The sequence below is a fragment of the Nuphar pumila genome, chromosome 1 (genome assembly GCF_984573655.1).
Source record: "Nuphar pumila chromosome 1, dmNupPumi1.hap1.1, whole genome shotgun sequence".
NCBI classification, from domain to species: Eukaryota; Viridiplantae; Streptophyta; class Magnoliopsida; order Nymphaeales; family Nymphaeaceae; genus Nuphar; species Nuphar pumila.
The window spans coordinates 21,921,542-21,941,472 of record NC_143249.1 but is presented as its reverse complement, the minus strand read 5'-3'; the positions used below and the strand labels follow the sequence as shown (position 1 = coordinate 21,941,472).

At 39.8% G+C, this 19,931-nt stretch overlaps 1 protein-coding gene across 1 annotated transcript; it reads right to left on the bottom strand.

The window, feature by feature from the left end:
* Nucleotides 1-15,607: 15,607 nt before the first annotated feature.
* LOC149848315 (beta-glucuronosyltransferase GlcAT14A-like) lies at nt 15,608-16,159 on the bottom strand. The gene has a single exon (XM_090003960.1). It carries the CDS (start codon nt 16,157-16,159, stop codon nt 15,608-15,610), a length of 552 nt encoding a protein of 183 aa, XP_089860086.1.
* Nucleotides 16,160-19,931: the final 3,772 nt, after the last annotated feature.

Below are 19,931 nucleotides of genomic sequence, written 5' to 3'. Positions count from 1 at the left end.
AAATGGTATACACATAAGTGCAGAATCAGACCCCTTTTTGAAAAATTCTGTTAACTATAAGCTGTTTCTAAATTTTTAATGAGGCCATTGGTGTGAAGATTGTGTACTGTATATCATGATCAGTTGCCCACTTGTTGCATGTTCACTCATCAAGACAATGGAAGTGTGTCATTAGATGGCCCATCAGGAACACTCACTTTGCCAAATGTGGACATTTTCACTTTTGTAAAAGCTTTATTTGCATAGTTGTGAAGTACTTTTCAAGAATATGGTTTCTCTTCTTGATGAGCTAATCTTAGAACACCTTTTGTCATCTCCAATGCCAGAGGCCAACTAATGAATCTATGGGCCAAATCTTAAAATTGATGTTGATGAGAAGTTTAGAAAACTGGGTGAACATAATGTTGAATATTTTTTTTAAAAGACAACTAACATATATTTATTTTTTTTCTTTGTTCATTTTGGTAATGAGAATATCCTAAAGATTATTTAGATACAAATTGGATAACAGAAGTGATGCATGAAGAAAAAACAGGGAAGTGAGTGTTAAGAAGTAGCATGAAAAGAGAAGTGAAATATAATTGTCAAGTGATTGTGGAAGTTTATGAGAGATGTGAAAAGAAATACATAGGCAAGTGAGTGACGCAGAAGTGGAAGCATAAGCACACATACCACGAAAAGGAAACATGTTTACCCTACCTTCAGAGAAGCACCATGATTTGCACTTTCAGAACACACTTCCGAAGAAGTAGACTTCTTTACCTAGGCGCTTCTGATAACTATGGTTGGATTTACAAGTGCATAGTTCATAAAAATAAAATACTAGGGTTACAGCAGGCCTGGGGAGAAGGTGCTGACCCCTTCCTTCGTTGGGTTAGGTGATCTCAATCCACTGTTTTTTATCTTTGGGGTTAGTTCTTTCACTTTATTAGAGGGTATTTGGTTATTTGAGTCTTATTAACAATAATAAGAAAAGGTGAGGCGTCATTATTTATGCTTAAGGATGACTTTTTCTCAATGTAAAAGACAAGAATAAAGGGGGGTTTTGCTTCTAAAAGCTTCACATTCATACCCTAGGGCTCAAGGGTATTTTGGGGTGTTGGTCATCATGAATCTCATTGGATTGCACATATGAATGTGATGTAGCTCCTTGTGGGTGAACCACGTAAATCTTGATACTATAGTTTGTAGTTTATTTATCTTCTTATTGCTTTTGTGTGCATGTGTTTTTCGGTGATTCTATGTATTGTTTAAATTGATTCGGCCTTAGAATGCCATAAATGCCAAGAGTTTTCTTGTCCAGAGAAGATTAATAAAAAATCATTCTCAAGTAAATGCTGGTTTGGCCCATACAAGAGGTGTGCTGGTATGGAGTTGAAGGGCAACACTTGTATGCTGTTATTTGAATCTATGTAACAAATATTGATGAATTTTTTTGTGACATTTTAAAGGCCAATATAATATGTAAATAAAGAACATATTTTCAAAAGGACACCTATTCTGAATATCACATGCTTATTAAACTATTAATATGATAAAACAATTTTCAGTCTTTTTCATATTATTTATATTTTTATTCATATGCATTATATGATTTTCTATATGCCAATTTTTAATAAAGATTATCTCGGAAAATGCCAGTGTTAAATAAAATGAAAATTTTCATCCCCAGATTTTCCAGAGAATGAGATTTCTGACATCCGTTTGAATTTGCTGAACTTCTGCAAATTCATGAACAATGACACAATTCTAACAGTTAGGTTCTTTGTCATTTAAAAAGAAACCACAATGCAAAACCAACGACTTTGATGTGTCCAACACTTGCATTAATTGATATGTTTGTTTGTCCTTATTATTCTCTTATATTTTATTGTTGAACCAAAAAATCTTCTGGATATACCTAATATTCTTTCACAAGAGCACGTGATTCCTTGAAAAGACATTGATGGTTTTCTTGTCAAATTAGCCTTTGTTTATGCTCGACACTGTTTACAATTATATATTAGAATAATGCTTTTATTAAGGAGTTGTTTGAAGCCAAGGTATGTCAACAACTATTCTCTCATGATTAAGCAACTATTTGTCTCTTCTCTTAACCTTGTGGGATTAGGGTTTTTGATAGTGAGTAGTGATTCTCGAGCAGGGCTTGAACAACTTATGCTCAAGATTGGCTTGAGTCGAGCTCGAGCTAAATACCTTTTTAAAAAGATTTTGAAATGTGTAAAAAACATTCTTAAGAGGTGGGATTTGAACCCACGCCACATTAAAAGGGAAGCATATCAAGTCATGCTGAAAATGAGCGTTTTCGCTCATGCTGACATCGTGGCCATCCGATTTGCATTTTAAAAATCTCAAAAGCCAACAAAACCACGTGGCATTCATCCAAAATGCAAACAGACGGCCACGATGTCGGCATGAGCAAAAACGCTCATTTTCAGCATGACCTGATATGCTTCCCTTTAAAGTGATCCTACCCATTAAGGTAAAACATTTTTTTGTGTTTAGAATATGAAAAAGTATACATATATAATATTTAATTTCTTTGTATAACTATGTGAACCGAGCTACAAGGAAACAGGTCACTGCCGACGATATTTATCATTTATCATCGAAAATATATGATTTATAGTAGCTAACAGTGTTGTTAGAGGCGAACTTCTCAGTACCGGAAGCGTAGCTCAAGGAACCGAGGCACTGTAGGGAGGCGTTTGCAGGCTGGAAGCGCACGCTTCACATGGGTGAAGTGCACGCCTCGCATCGAGGCGTGCTTCACTTCTAAAGCGTATGCATCATGTTGCTTGACCTTTAATAGATATTTTAACAGGGAGCATCAGATTAGTGGTGATATTTACCTGCTTAGCACATATATAATTATGCACATGGATAATGTGATGAGTAGCTAGGTTTATGGAATAAGAACACATTTAAACGAGGTTTTTTTTTATGATTTATTACATATGAGAAAACAATACCGGGTGGGTAGATCTGGTGCTTTGGAAAGTCCTATCATGCTACAATCACCAAGATGAATGGCATAAAAATCACAAAGCCACCACCTTACCCACCCAACAAACCGCTGCTTTGGCCTTGCACAACAAATGCACAATCCCTACGTATCAAACTCTTGATGGCTTTCAGCTTGAATGACTTAACCAACTCACTTAGCCAGGTGTATGGAGCCCTCGCGGGCTATTTAAAAAAGTAAAACAAGGTTAACTAGCAGACTTTTGAACAGAGACCAAAGTGAGGGAATACATGAGATTAGTTCAGATGACCTGCCAAACCACTCTGAGAAAATGATCTGACATCCTCACCATCCATTATAGTGATCAATGGTCACCATTATGACTGCCAATGATGATGTCATCAGAAACTTTTTGGTTGGCCCCAGGCACAAAGGTCCTTGGGATTTTTTTTTTATTCTACAGAGAAAGCTGGGGTTAGGCAGACCCCTGCCAGTTATACAACCACACCATTAGAGGTTGGAACTTGCAACGTCCCAACAGAAGGTCACTTGCACTAACTTTTCCTGCCAGACAAGCGGAACCCCCCAATGGTAAGGGTCCCTGGGATTGAAACAATGGACGATGGAGACCTCAGACCACTTTTCCAACGTGATTTGGCTGATCACTTGATCTGCTCTCGGAATTACAGGGATCACTTAAGTGCCTGCCTATGTGACACAGGTCATTCACATGCCAGCATTCCAAATGCTGCTGCATTCTGTTGCTGCGAGTCTCATGGAATGCTGTCATGTGATTGGAAAGTAGTGTTTATTTTATACTGTCATTTATTAGTAGTTCTTATTTAAAATTTTTATTATTTTGATCATGAAGCTTACGCTTCAATGCCTCGAAGCTTATGCCTTGCTTCGCCTCACGGCAATTAACAACCTTGGTAGCTAATAATATAAATGATGATAAATATCATCACCCGCATCGTCGGCTCTTTACAGTCATTTATATTGCTATTTTTTATGATATTTATATATCATCGTGTATTTAAAAATAAAATCGATGACATGATATAGTCAGTATAAAACGGTCAGCTCTAGAATGTCGTCGATAATAATAATTAAAAGCGACCATATTTATCGTTGGCTATACTAATTAAAACTGACGATAAATATTGTTATCAATATTTTATAAAGCAGGCGATAAATATCATCGGTTATATATTAAAAGTTGAAGATAATTATCGTCATAAAGATATTGAAAAGTCATATATGTTCAAATAGCTGACGATAAATATTGTTGGTTATAATAATTAAATTTGACGATAAATATCATCATATTTATATTAAAAAAGTTAAAAATATCCGACGATAAATATTTTCACCCATATTATTTTAAGTTGATGATAAATATCATTGATTATATATTAAACTCAATGATAATTATCATCATATATATATATATATTAAAAAGTCATTTATGTTCAAATAGTTGACAATAAATATCATTAGTTATATTAAGAAAACCAATGATAAATATTGTCGCTATTAACTTTGATATAGCCGACAATAAATATCGTCAGCAAAAGTCGCTTTTTAAAAGAAAAAAATATTTTTACTGGTATAGTTTTTGCATAGAATTATGCAAATTTGCATATAACTTTTACAGAGTTTGATGAAAGTTCGCTCAATTAGAAGGAAAATTGCATAAAATCATGCAAATTTGCATAGAACTTCCACATAGTTTGATGAAAATTCACTTAATTATAAGGAAAAGCTCATGAATCGTGCGAATTTACATAAAACATCTACATAGTTTGATAAAAATTTGCTCAATTAGAAGGAAAATCACATAGAATCATGCGAATTTGCATAAAACTTTCTCATAGTTTGATGAAAATTCACTCAATTAAAAAGAAAATCGCATAGAATCATGCGAATTTGCATAAAACTTTTGCATAGTTTGATAAAAACTTACTCAATTAGAAGAAAAATTGTATAGAATTGTGTGAATTTACATAAAACTTTCACATAGTTTGATGAAAATTTGCTCAATTAGAAGGAAAATCATATAAAATCATGTGAATTTGCATAGAATTTCTCTCATAGTTTGATGAAAATTCACTCAATTATAAAAAAATGCGCATGGAATCATGTAGATTTTTATAGAAATTAACGAGTGTTGTAGGCTTGGTCATACATGGTTGGTCTTGTAGGCTTAGATGAGACAATTATTGTGACACCTCGATCCAGGACCTCTAGAGTCCAGGTCTGGTTGGTATTACTTTCCAAAGGGAAAATATATAGAGTTCGCACAAAGGAAACATGAATATTTTTTTTGTTTTGTAATAGATTCAAATTCTTTAACAAGGTTCATCATTCATAACATATGAAAATAAAGATTACATGAATGTTCAATCACAAGAAATAAAACTAACAAATATCTCTGTTGCATAATCGATGTAACAGATCACGCCCTTCCTCTGCTCGTGTACCTAGAATCTACAATTGTAATTATTCAGAAGGGTGAGTTTACAACTCAGTAAAAAATATTTATAAGCAATAACTAATTTTAACTTACAACTGTAGTGGACTCTAAGCCCCTAATCTGAGTTTAGTTTTTGACACACCACACAAGGTTTATATATTTTAAATTTCTCTCTTAACTCTCTCAATCTAACACTCACATGATTTAAACTCACTTGGCGCAATCAATTCTGTCTCAGTCAAGGACATACTATACTAGTTCAGTTTTGTTCTAGTCAAGAATAGACTAAAATGGACCCAGTTCGGTTCCAAACTAGATCCATAATAAATTAAAAATTGGGTCTATATCCAAAACTATTAGACTAGATCGAGACTCAGTTTTGATTTGGATCTAAAACTGATCCATCTAGCTATAGACTGAATCCAGATCCAATTATATATTAGATTCAGAATTGATCTGAATAGTCTCAAACTAGATCTAGATCTAATTTTGATCTAGATCCAAGTCTGATCCACCCAACTCCATACTAGATCCAGACACAGTTCTGTTTGGATCTGGTTCAACTTGGATTGGTCTAGGTCAACTGGATCGAACTAGGCCGAGACCCGGTCTGGTCCAGTTCAATCCAGACCTAAATAGAAAACAGAGACCCTATCAGACCGACTCGATCCGTTTCGGTCAGAGCCGGTTAATTAGATCAACCAAGTTGAGTTTAAGACTCATTAACCATACTCGGTCTGAACTGACCCAAACCGAGTCAGTCTTAGTCAGATCGAGTCAGTTCGGTTCAATCTGGATCGGTTCGATCAATTGAGACTTTTGTTTTTTGTCTGGGTCGGTCTGGGTTTCACCCAAACCAACTCCTCTGAGTCCTGACAAATTCGACTCGATCTGGTTTACCTCCAGACTAAGTCGGCTCTGTCGACTCTTCCTATTGAGGGTTAAGATTGCCGACAACCTCTGTTGTTGGCTTTCTCCCCTTCTCTCTCACTCTCTTTGCCTCTCCCCTTCTCTGAAATCTCTCTCTCTATCTGAAAATCTCTCTCGCTCTATCTCCCTCTTTGTTACGATGCCGGCAGCCATGGCTGTCGGCTATCTCTCCTCGAACTTGCCATCAACCATGGTTGTCGTCCTCTTAAGGAAAAAAAAAAAAGAAAAATATGGAGGAGGAGGCAGTTTTTATTAGCGACGATCCTCGACGGTGCTGCGACGGCTACCTCCCTCTCTCTCTGTCACTCTCAAGCTCTCTCCCCCACTCTAAGCAATCCGCTCTCTCGGTCGAGTGGGGCAACACGACACACCATGAGGACGGTGGGTGAGGATAACCTCACTCCCCACCCGACGATCGTGAGGATGAGGTTTATCCTCACCCACTTTTTGCAACGGGTGGGGGAGACAATTAGGGAACCATCTTCCCCATTCATTCAGGACTCCTCTTATCAAATTTTTTTTACTTACATTCCCCACCCAACATTGTAAGGTGGGTTTTACAATTTTACCCCTTAAAAGAAGATTCGTCATGAATCTTACCTGAAAATAATTGTGGAAATTGTATACGGATGTCTGATTCACTCTCCCATGTGGCCTCATTCTTGTTGTGATGACTCTACCTGACTAATACTAGTGATATATCTTTGTTTCACAACTTTTGCTCTTTTATATCTAAATTTTTTATGAGTTTTTCACTCATACTTAGGTCATTTTAGATTTCCAACACTAACTCAACTGCATACAATATGTGTGAATGATCAGACACATACTTTCACAACATAGAGACATAGAATACATTATGGATTCTGGACAATGATGGTGGCAAAGCCAATCAGTATGTAGTTTGATCAACTTTTGCGAGTATCTCAAAGAGTCTAATATATCTTGGACTATATATTTTCTTTCGACCAAAACACATTACTCTCGTAAAAGATGATATCTTCAAGAACACATGATCACCTTGCTCAAATTCTAACTCACAACATCTCTGATCAGTATAATTTTTTTGTCGACTTTGTGCTGCCAATAGACATTCTCAAATAAATCTGACTTGGTTTGCTATACGCAACACCAATTCAAGCTCTAACAATATTCTCTCTCCGACCTCGTCGTAACAACAATTTTCTTTTTCATGGTGTCATAATGTTATTTTGTTTTATTTGTCATTGTATGAACTGTTGACCTTTTTATTATTATAAAATTAGAGCATTTTGAGTACACGGTAGTTAAGTTGTTATAATGCTATAATGCATAAACCTGAATATGTGGAACATGAACCGCAACATCCTCACATGGGCATCGACCATGACATACTCATCCTTGCATCATGCTTGAATATGTGGAATATGATATTTTGTTTTAGCAATTGATTCTTATGACTTACTTGAAAGTTAAGTTTTCTTATGGGTTGTTCATATTTAGAAATATTTTGAATTTGGTTAGAACCAAAAGAGAATAATGTTATGATGTTATTATATTAATTTTTTATCAACAACCATACATATATCTTCATTAAAACAAGACTAAAACATTTCTATGGCATGTTGGTTCAATGCATAAAGTTGGGGCGATTGCATCTCTTGCTATCTTAACAATATGTATTATTTAAATAAATTATTTTTTTAATGACACATATATTATTCAAATGAATAAATATCATCAATATTTTTTAAAGTCCTATAGGTTATTTATTGATCCTAACCTACCACATTTTTTAACACTGGTACCAGAGCTTACATTAATAACTTATAGATAATTGTCTCATATAAGTCATGACATCTAGTGGTAGTGACTTGCTCGGTTTACCAAAAGAGGATAAGTTGAATAGGGATAATTTTCTTATGTGGCATCGCAAGATCCGGTTTCTCCTCAACTTTAAATATTTGGAGTATGTCTTGGACACTGCTGTTTCTGTCTTTTCTTAGTCTGATCCGAACAAGTGAAACAAAGATGATTACAGTTGTTTATACCATTCTGAATTCGATAGAGGATCATCTCATACCATCCTTTGAGCATTATAAAATTAGTAAGAAAATTTTGGATGCTCTCAATGATAAATATTAGGGAGCTACTACATTAGAGTTATTAATTTTCATAAGAAATTGTTTAGCATGAAAATGAGTGAGGATAAAAAATCAGAGATCATATCCTTGAATTCAATAAGGAAGTAAACCTATCAATGAGGATATGCAGGTTACTCATTTTTTTATTTTTGACTATTTATTATTTATTTTTTAAATTCTTTTAGGGACATACATATTATTCATACAGTTTTTTAGGCCACGACCCTTTTTATGTCTTTGCCATCATCATGACAATTTTATTGGGCTTCTTTTTGTCCAAAGATATCAATCTGGCATTGACTTCGTGGAGATCTGCAATAGGTTGGAAAATGAAGAAGGGATGCGTAATGCAAATAAGTCCAATCATGTGCTTCTTACTGCAGGTAAAACTATAGAGAAACCCAGTCCTATGAAGCCAACTACTTTCACTAAAAAGGGAAAGAACCATAAGCGGTTTAAGAAATATAAGAAACCTTGGAAGCAATCCGAAAGAAAGATTAATGTTTCTATAAAAAAATAACATTTAGTGTTATGCTTATGAGAAGATGGGGCATTATAAGTCTGAATGTCGAAGTTATAGGAAGCCTTATAATCACAAGAAAAACTTTAAGGCACCTTGCTGTTGTGTGCACTTTTTTATTGGACACTAACGTATCTACAAGCAGATGCAAATGGTGGCTAGATTTTGGATGCACCTGTCACATTACAAAACACTATATATATATATATATATATATATATATATATATATATATATATATATATATATATATATATATATATATATATATATATAAAAGCATAAAACCCTAACCGATACAAAAAAGAAAAATGAAAAAAAAACAGAAAATATTATAAATTTTTCCATATCACCACAAACCCAATTAAAATTTTTCATTAAATGGTCACCAAAATATTTGGGATCGAGTCATGGATAAGGGCGAGTTCAGAATTCAAGACACCCACAACACAAACTTTTTTCCTTTTTTCTTAGCTAGATAAGGGCCTTGACCAACCTCCTCTTTTGCAATCATTTTAGGACTGCACCCAATATTTAGATCTAATCAAGTCAAATAGAATTATACTCACTATAATGGTGTTTTCATTTTGTATGATGGTTTACAAGTTCGAACCATCAATTAAAATTAACTCAAAATAAAAGTGCACAAAACTCCTCTTTATGAGCAGGGGCAGGCCGGCTGACCTCCTTGTATTTGAACCCACAGCCTAGAGCCTCAAATGAAAAAAAATATAATAACGCTTATATTTTAAGGCCTTCAATGAAACATGGTACATGCACGTGCCTCATGCTTTAAAAAAAATATGGAGAAATATGGGCCTCCAATGAAATATGCCTAGGGCCTCAACTTCTCTTGAGCCTCGTCTCTCGGGTGCAGTTAACTCTGCAAAAGCTAACAGCTAGTCGAGTAAGCTTTCTATAGTTTGTTCATTGACTGATAAAGAGTCCTGCTTGGACTTCCCCTTGTAAATTCTTGTGTTGTTCCTTTGATTTCAATTTAATATACAGGTAGGGGTCTGCCTAACCCTAGCTTTCTGTCAAAAAGAAGAAGAAGCATGCTTAAGATTTTCTTTTTAATAAAAAATTACTAGATCCCATGAGTAACGGTTCCGGGCAATCAAACGGCCGCTTACGTAGGCACATACCCATGGTATTCCCATATTACTAGCTTAAACAAAGTATAAGTTGTTCATTTGAAATTTTGAGTATCATTTCCGTTATGCCGAAACTTTTAGAGGTGGGCCACGTAAGGCATTCGCAGGGTGGTTGTGGGTAGGGGTGGCAAAACCTGACACGACCCGCCAACCTGCCTCTTAGGCGGGTTCAGGTTTGGAAAAAATGAACCCGTTTAATAAACGGGTCGACCCGCCTAACCCGTTAATTAAATGGGTCGGGTTCGTGTTAGGGGTATGCCAACCCGCCTAACCCGTTTAATAAACGGGTTAGGCGGGTGGGTCAACCCGCCAACCTGAGAACCCGTTTACCCAACCCAACCCATTTATTAAATGGGTTGGCCAGTCGTGTCGGGTTACCCATTTATTAAACGGGCCGTGTTCGTATTTGCCACAGCCGACCCGTTTAATAAACGTGTCAGGTTCGGGTTGAGGTATGCTGACCCGCCAACCCGTCGGGTCGACCAGTCAATCCGCCAACCCGACACGATTGCCACCCCTAGTTGTGGGGCCTCAGACTGGGTTTTCCTCGCTTGGGTGAGGTTTCTTTGTAGTTATATATATATATATATCATCCCGGTTATGCCAAAGGTAGCAGTCGGGTTGGTGGGTCAGCATACCTCAACACGAACCTGACCCGTTTATTAAATGGGTCGGCTGTGGCAAACACGAACCCGACCCATTTATTAAACGGGTAACCCGACACAACACAGTTAACCCGTTTAATAAACGGGTCAGGTCGGGTAAACGGGTTGGCGGGTCGGGTTCGGGTAAGCGGATAAACATGTTGGCGGGCGGGGCGGGTAAGCGGGTTGGCGGGTTGGCGGGTCAGGTTCAGGTAAATGGGTTGACCCGCCCGCCTAACCCATTTATTAAACGGGTCCGGGTTGGTGGGTTGGCATACCCCTAACACGAACCCCACCTGTTTAATAAATGGGTTAGGCGGGTCGACCCATTTACGACACGAACCCGTTTAAGCCAAACCCAGCTAAGAAGCGGGTTGGCGGGTCGTGTCAGATCTTGCCACCCTTAATCCCAACCAAGTGAAAGTATGTATAAGCGGTTGCCTAATTTTTTTGTCACGTACGTATACCGTGACTGAGTACGTGCCGTGCTTCCCCCGTTATGCACATCGACCCATTGCAAACGAGACAAAACCCATGAAAGTTTTCAAAGTCGTTGCCAAGAAGATGTGGAGGCGGTGGGTTAGGATTTTAGCAGTAAGTCAAACAAAACCCAAAAAACCTAAATGTGAAAAAGCGTCCTGAGGTATATCTTGATTCGGGGGATAAGGTCAAAGCCCAAATTAAGTGCGTTGGTCTCTAGTGGGAAGAGTTTGAATCGTAAAAAAGGTAAATGGGGACATATTTTTCCAATGCTTTTTTAAAGATATTTGGCAATTGTAGATGTAGATCATGGATACGCATTTATTAGTAGATCGCTTTGGAAACGTGTTTGTTTTGGTCAGAAATGGAATATGATGGCTCTTTGTCCATTATGTTATCATTTTTTTTTTATCAGAGCAGCTGTCCTCACCGATTCATAGGCCAAATCGCCGATGAACCGCAAGTTGACGACTCAGTTTTTTTTTACTGAAAAACCGCTTCAGGATCATAGACCTAGTCGCACTGGCTCTGCCTACCATAGTTACAGTCAGTGTCCTAGCAGAGTAAAACTGCGAAGTTCTACCCATCACCCTCAGAGAGTCGCCACGCTTCATCTTGTGCATGGGGTGACGCTCATGAGATTTGAACCTAAACCAGGCAGACCCCAGTTTCTTTTGGAGGTCATTTGATCGCCAACTCGGCGATGAATTGGGTGATTTCAAGCCAATACATCGCTTCTTACAACTATGTAATAAGGGACTACTCGGGACGTATATTTAGATGGAAACATGAGAGACAGAGAGAGAGGGAGAGTATTTTCAAACGAGGGGCATTAATGCTTTTTCCTGGGAAATAAGTAATTTGCATTAAAGAAGATATTATTTTATGACGTACTAATAAAAGAAACAATTTACAACTTATGATCAAAGATAATATTAGTACAAATATAAAAATAAAAAACATAAGAACAATACAAGTATTTTATGTATAAATAATTAAAAAAAAACTATTGTATAAATTTCTTATGAAATTAAAATGCAATCAATTTTAAGAACATAACTAGATAAGTTTTTTATTTAAAATATTTTTTGAATATTTAGTTATTTATAGGTATTAATATCAAATTTATGATTTCACCCATTAATCATAAATTACAATTTTACTGATTAATCATGATTTGATGAGGAACCCTCACGGAAGTAAGGAAAACCCCGAGCAGAGCCCCACAACCACACCGTGCCTGAGAATAAAGTGTGGAGCAGTGTTGTGAGAGGCGTACGCCTCAGTACCTGAAGCGTACGCCTCAGAGGCGAGGCACACGCTCAAGGTACTGAGGCGTTGCTGTGATGCGCAAATTGCCCCTCATCACAGTTTCCCGGTTACAAATTCCTCGATGGCGAACTTCGCCGTTGGCTGCTCAGTCTTCTCCGACCACCGGACGCGCCCCCCCTCGCTTCCGTACCAGCTGGGCGCGTGGTCCTTCTCCTACTGCCTCCCCTCCCACCGCTTCACTTCCAGTCCAGTTGTGAGAGGCGTACGCCTCAGAGGCGAAGCGCAGGCTCAAGGCCTCGCTTCGCCTCATCGCATTTAACAACCTTGGTGTGGAGAACACTGATTTTGAATATTACAAGCCATGTTTGATAAATCTGACCCTGCAGATGTATTCAGCATCATCTATTTGCTATGTAATTGATTTTTGAATCAAACTTTTTTGACGAAAAAAATATGATTTTATGAGCTTTAAAATTTATTAAAAATTCTAAGCCATTGATTTTGAATCCTTATAAAAGTCTCTTCACATCTCATAATCAGATGATTCCTACTAAACAATACACGCAGATCACATCTGTGTGTGGTTAGACTCCGAGAAAACTATCAAAAAATAAGAAATTTAAACTGTCCACACCCTTCTACCGTTAAGAGAAACCAATCACTGTATATACATATACGTAAGAGGAACCAATCACTGTGTACACGTACATGCGTGCGATGAAACTTCTTCATCTTTGCTACGACCACTGTTGATATCTGCATCAATCCCTATCACACTCAATTACACCACAATTCTTCATCATCCAGGGCGGGACGCTCTCTCTCTCTCTCTCTCTCATATGGGCAGTGTAAATCCTAAGAGCAGGAGCCTAGAAGGTTTCATGGATCTCTTCTCATGGCTTCTCGTATGGGCTTTTGTGGCTGGTGTGTGTTGGATCATGGTTGAGCAGCCCTTCGAGCTCGACCTCTCTTCCTTTCAAATCCTCACCTCCCAACAACACCCAATGCCCTCCATATCTGGAACCACCATCAGGGGAAGCTCTGTTACCTCCTTCCACAACTACCTTCGTTGCATCAGGTGATTATTGCTTTCAGTGTCCGCACTAATGATGAATTATATCGTTTTTGCTACTGCAACTTCATTTATGATGATGATTCTATTGATTGTTTAATTAGTGAATCGGGAAGATGGGTCTACAATGCAACTCCGAGACACATACCTTGGAATTATGTAGCAGAGAGATACACAGAGCGTTGTGAAGAGAGGCACTCAGGTTTGAGAGGCAAAGATGCTGAGCGAGTCTCCCTCCCTCCTCAAAACTGGACGGTACTTTTCTTTTTTCGTGTTTATTATATAGATTAATGTTAGAGCCTAGATCAGGCTCAAACCGGCCAGGTTGGAGGAGAGCAATGCATGGACCAATCACCTGAGAACGAATTCTAAGGGGCCATCATTTCATTAATGGAAGGGAACAGTTCCATGGGGTTGGCCTATCACTGGATCTAGAGCACAAATCCCATGATAGGATACCTTCTTCTTGGTAAAGGTTGGATCAGCTCTAACTTGGCCTTAGCTGTGATTAGGGCTGGTAAACGAACCAAGCAGCTCACGGCTTGGCTTAGCTCAGCTCGCCTCAAGCTCGTTCATGATCATCAAGTTTTCTGGGCAAGACGAGTCACTAGATGCTTGTACAGTGCAATGAAGCTGAGCATGAACCATGGGTGTTCATCTCATCTCGGCTGGGCTCGGCTCGTTTAGATGAGTTTATATAGGATTTATGTATGATACATGTTAAAAAATATATGGAAACTTAATTGGTTTAGTTGGGTATGTAGGCAACCAAGAGGTCAAGGTTTCCATTTTCACTATGCACCCTATAAAAAATGTTTTGTTTTTAATTAACAGGTCAGCTCGTCACTGGGCTCGTATAGCTCTGGCTTGTATGAGCTTGAGCTCGGCTTGGCTCGCACAAGCTAGATAAGCTGAGCTGAGCAGTGGCTGGCTGTAAAGGAGCCAAGCCCGCTTGGCCTCCAACGTGAGTGAGGTCTTGCATAGAATTGTGAGAACGTAGCCGGAAGCATGAGAAGAAGGGAACCTTCTTCTCAAAGTGGGCTTGAATCCACAAGGGAAAATGGTTCTTTCAATCTACACACACACATACTGAATAGTCACTTCTTGAACCCAAAACAGATTCATTCCCAATTCACATATCTTACAGAATAACTCTATTAGTTTATTTAATAGCCAAAGTTCTAAACAAGATATCCATAGCTCGAGATAAAAGAAATTATCTTATATAAATTTAAACCTACGCAACATAAGCACGGGATCCTTTGCCCATAAAGTGATAAGTCAAAACTCAAGTTTTTCTTTTTGAGTTTTGAAATCACCACCATACGTCCATCGCTTTCATCACCCCCAAAAAAGTGGGGCCCACCAAAAAGTGCTGATGCCATGTTTACACAAAGATCAAGACTCCGAACGGGTGGTGATTTCAAAGCACAAAAAGTTTTGTGTTTGACATATCACCGGATCTGACCTCCAAATCAAGGGTCTGCACACTTCCCTAGGTGGGTCAACCTAAGACATTTAGGCCCTGTTTGGAAACCAGTGTTGTGAGAGGCGTGCGCCTCAATACCTGAAGCCTACCCCTCATAGGCGAAGCGTACGCTCAAGGTATTGAGGCATTGCAGTGAAGCGTTTCAGGCTTGAAACACACACTTCACTCACGTGAAGCGCACGCCTCAAGTCGAAATGCGCTTCGCTTCTAAGGCATGCGCATCGTGTTTGGAGTCGCTCAAATCGGAGCTCGACGGGCTGCTCGGACTGAGACAGAGGATGCCGGTGGTGACGGAAGAGGGGCTGGCACCGCCGGAGCTGTTGGATCGCTTGGCTGGAGGGTTGCCGGCAGTGGAGCACTTGCGCTTGAGGGTGGAGTTCCAGTGGTTCTTGATGGCATTGTCTGTGCGGCCGGAGAGGATGCGGGCGATGGTGGCCCACTTATTGCTGTAGCGGGCGGGAGGAGGGAATGAAAAACCTCGCCTACGACGTTGGGGATGCCGTAGCAGACAGATTGATGAACCAATCCCACCCTTCCGCATACCGGATCATGATCGCCGCACCGTGGAGTGTCGAGGAGACGACGGAGGATCCCCGCGGGTTGACGGCGTCTGCCTTCCCGACGACATCCACGTTCCTGGCGGCCCGAAACACTGGCACGGACTGCACGGATACGACAAGGCACTCCCTCTGGTCCTGGGAAGCGGAGAGGTCGAGGTGGAGGAGGTAGCAGTTCTTGGGGTGGTAGACAGCATGGAGGAGGCGGAGGACGCGGTCGCAGTTGGAGCCAGAGATGAAGTAGGTGAGGTTGGGAGGGTGCGGGACTGCAGAGATGGAGGTGGAGGTTGGGTTAGGGTTAAGGATCGGAGGATTGGGGAGGAAGTGGGTGGAGCGGAGAGAGGGGAGTGAGGAGGCCGTGCGGCAGGAGAAGGAGAGGATGAAAAGGAGGAGGGAGGCGAGGGAGGTGGAGAGGAGGCGTTTCCCCTCCTTCGTCGAGATCGACGTTAGCGCTAGGGTTTGTTGGTGCGGTTGCATTTCCCGGTGGCGGTGGTGGCGTTTTTTCTCGGGTGGCGGTTCTTCAGTGCGACGTGTTGAGAGGCTTTCAGACCGGAGAGGTGGTTGGCGACTTGGTTCTTTCCCGTTTCTTGCTTCGCAAACAACACTGTGTTTTCCAAAATTTACAGAAATGCCATTTCAGAGTACAGATCGGGATAAAGTGGTTTGGATATGGTGGGGCATGCTTGATCCGAAGTTTATGAGTCGGTTCCGTATTCGGATTATCCTACTCACAACCACAGCCGTCCATCATTTGCCATCATAGATCTTGTGAAGACACAATTTATTTTATACTATCATTTATTATTTATTATTAGTTTTTATTTAAAATTTTATTATTTTATTAATATTATATTTTTTATTATTTTGATCATGAAGCTTACGCTTCAACGCCTTGAGGCTTACGCCTCGCTTCATAACAGGCTCAACGCCTCGCTTCACCTCATCACATTTAACAACCTTGTTGGAAACTAGCAGCTGGGATGGAAAGTGGTATTTCAGGAAGTGGCAGCTGCCAAATCTCAATTCCATACTTCAGTGTAAATACAATGCCATTTCCCATCGCAAATGCATTAACTCCCATCCCAGCTACCAGTTTCCAAACAGCAAACAGGAACAGGGCCTTAAATTGAAGGATAACACAAGTTTGTTACAGGGTGTGCATCACTTGTTGCAAGGCCAAAGCAGTGGGCTCCCTGATTGGTGAGGGGCATGGGCTCGGGGTTTTACACCATCAGTCATGGCGAGCATAGCTTAGCAGGACTTTTTAACATGGCAGGTCTCCTCACCCGACACCACCGGTTTCCCTGGTAACAAACCAAAAAAAGGAAAAGAATTTTGCAAGCTCATGCTAAGTCGCCCCAAGGGGGGTTGACATAGTGGGGTGGAGCCTTGGCTGCTAGACGGGCAGTCACAGTTTGATTCTCATGGGCGTCGCCCTTTTGCACAAGCCAACACATAGCATAGGCCCTGGGGGCAGAAGTCCTACCCTCAAAGTTTTATGCTGTCGGCACGGCGACCATAGGTATGGCAGGCTGAGCCAGTGCGACAGGTCTTCGCGCTGGGTGCGGTTTCTTGAGTTATGAATCCAAAAAAAACTTATACTAAGTCCAAGTGGCTACTTGGTTGATCCTGCAAATGAATTCAGTGTGTTCAAGTTCCAGACTATGGTTAACTTCATGAGTGGTCACTTGTGTTAAGTACAACTAGTAACATGGGCTCTGCTTGTCTGGCAGGAGCAGTTAGTTCACGTCACCTTGTGTTGGGGCTCGAATCCCTATGGTATGGTTGTATAACTGGTAGGGGTCTGCCTAACCCCAGCTTTCTCTGTCGAAAAAACAAACTCAACTAGGCTGTGGTAGATCATGGTTAACTAGGGAAACAAGCTATTGGTTTAGTCAAATGGGCCAAGAGGGGAATTAAAAACCTAAACATCTTAAAGGACTTGGACCAAGTCATGGCAGATTGATCCATGACCTGGGGTTCTTTAATGTGGATCCAATCTGACTGAATCCCTGTTGCAGGTAAGAGAGGAATTGAAATGGGTATGGGAAACCAACGAGACGTGCCGGATCCAACCCATAAACCGGGACGAATTCTGCAAGCTCATAGGGACAAGAGGAAACATAATGCTAGTTGGTGACTCCCTTAACCACCAACTCCAATGGTCAATCCTCAACAACCTTATTAAGGATCCAAATGCTCAAGAGATCATCAAAGATGAATATCCAGTCTGCAGGGCATGCCCCGGATTCCGGATATGTAGTGATGTGCTTGGATCAGGTCTGGAATTCAATGTGTCATTCATCAGGAATGACCGGCTCTCGGCGATTGGCAATGCTAGTGATGATCGAGTGGCAAACTTTCTTGAATGGCCATGGATGGATTACATAAAGGAATGGAAGGCTAAGATCTTGATTATCAATAGAGGAGCTCACTATGAAAGAGATGAGATTGTCTTAAAAGCACTGAACTCAACCTTTTCTTACATAAAGAAGGAGCATCCCAATCTTATGGTGCTCTTTAGGAACACCCCACCTGGTCTCTCTCTCTCTCTCTCTCTCTCTCTCTCTCTCTCTCTCTCTCTCTTTGGTGCGTGCTTTGTCAAGCTGCAGAAGAATCTACGTTTCACTTGTTCTGGTCTTGCCCAATATTTATGGAAATCTTTAGTAGAACCTGGAGGCATCCGGAAGTATTTGTTAAGGAGGAGTCATTTGCGCTAGATCTGATATTGGGGCCGGTTTGTATTAGGCGCAGCAAGAGGTGGAGGTTCATCTGGCGGACGTGGTTGCTTACCTCTTGGTGGTTTGTTTGGATGGCGCGTAACGATGCTCATTTTCGTCATATTCGAGTTAACATTCAAAACCTGGTGCATAAAATTTTGGTAGATGTTTATGCGATCTTGCGTATGCATCTTAGTGATCTTCCACTCCCTCCTGCTGATGCTACCTATCCTTTGTCACAATCTGGGCACGCGGCTATGGCGTGAGCCCATTTTATCTGTCTAATGTTCTTTTCTCTTGTACTTTCTTTATTTGTTTTGGATTTTGTTCTTGTTCAGTTCATGGGTTCAACATTTTGTTGATCTTCATGAGTGGTAATGTTGAATTACTTTCGGCTCTCTCTCTCTCTCTCTCTCTCTCTGTGTGTGTGTGTGCATGCTCACACACATAGAAAAGCTATATCACAAGGACAAGCTATTTTGGTGGTGGTGACACGAACGGGCACTGACACTGACACATATATGGACAATATTTTAATATTATTTTTTATTTTTTCAAAGTTTTATTTCAATTGAAAATACACATTTTTACATTAAAATATTAAAAGATTAGTTTTTTTATTGATTAAAAAATAAAAAAATTTGCATCCTGGTGTCCTATTTTTTTCAAAAAAAAAAAATCAAACTTGCGAGTTGAACACGTTTCATGCTACCTTTGTTAGGTAGTTTGGGTTCTCTTAATGGGCCCGGATGGGGCTGACCCATCTGACCTGAAGGCCCATTCTGGTTGGTCAGACATCCACCATATTAACAGCCATATAGTGGAGCAAGACATTAAAGGCATGTTTGGCATTTCAAGAATCATGGCCAAGTTCATGAACTTTAAACGTTTTGAATTAGACCACACATCACGAACCTCATCGCGTTTCATGTGACATGCCTTTGAATTAATTCACAATTCCTTTGAATATGAAACCATGCTTTCTGATGAAGTCTCTTTATTTTTAAAGGTCACTTGAACTGCACCAATCATAAAAGGCCACTAGAAAAAAGGCAGAACTTCAGCAGCAATGGAGATGACAAGTACCATTGGGGGGATTTCCAGAGGCAGAATCATCTTGTTAAAGGGCTAGTGGAAGAGTTTGGTTTCATCTATGTGGATGCAGATTCTTTGCTAAGCTTAAGGCCTGATGGACATGTGCGTGAGCATGACTGCTTGCACTATTGCATACCCGGCCCTCTTGATTCAGTAGTTGAGCTACTTTACAACATACTAAAAATCATCCCCCAGTTTAGTTAACCATAACCATATATACAGCATCAATTGCTTTATGAATAGCAACCACCTCTTGATTTTCTAGATTAATCACTAGAACAATCCACAGCTAATTTTTTTATCAATATCGATCAATTACAATTTCTGCATTTTTCCACAATGTGTATGAGCATATGTATCTTTTGCACATTGTGATTATTTCATCCCTCTTTGATCATGAGAGATAACCTCAAAATGCTTAACATTTTTGTGCT

Bases quoted from the DNA above. Each gene is read 5' to 3' on its own strand.
- LOC149848315 (XM_090003960.1), bottom strand. From the start codon at position 16,159: ATGCAACCGCACCAACAAACCCTAGCGCTAACGTCGATCTCGACGAAG.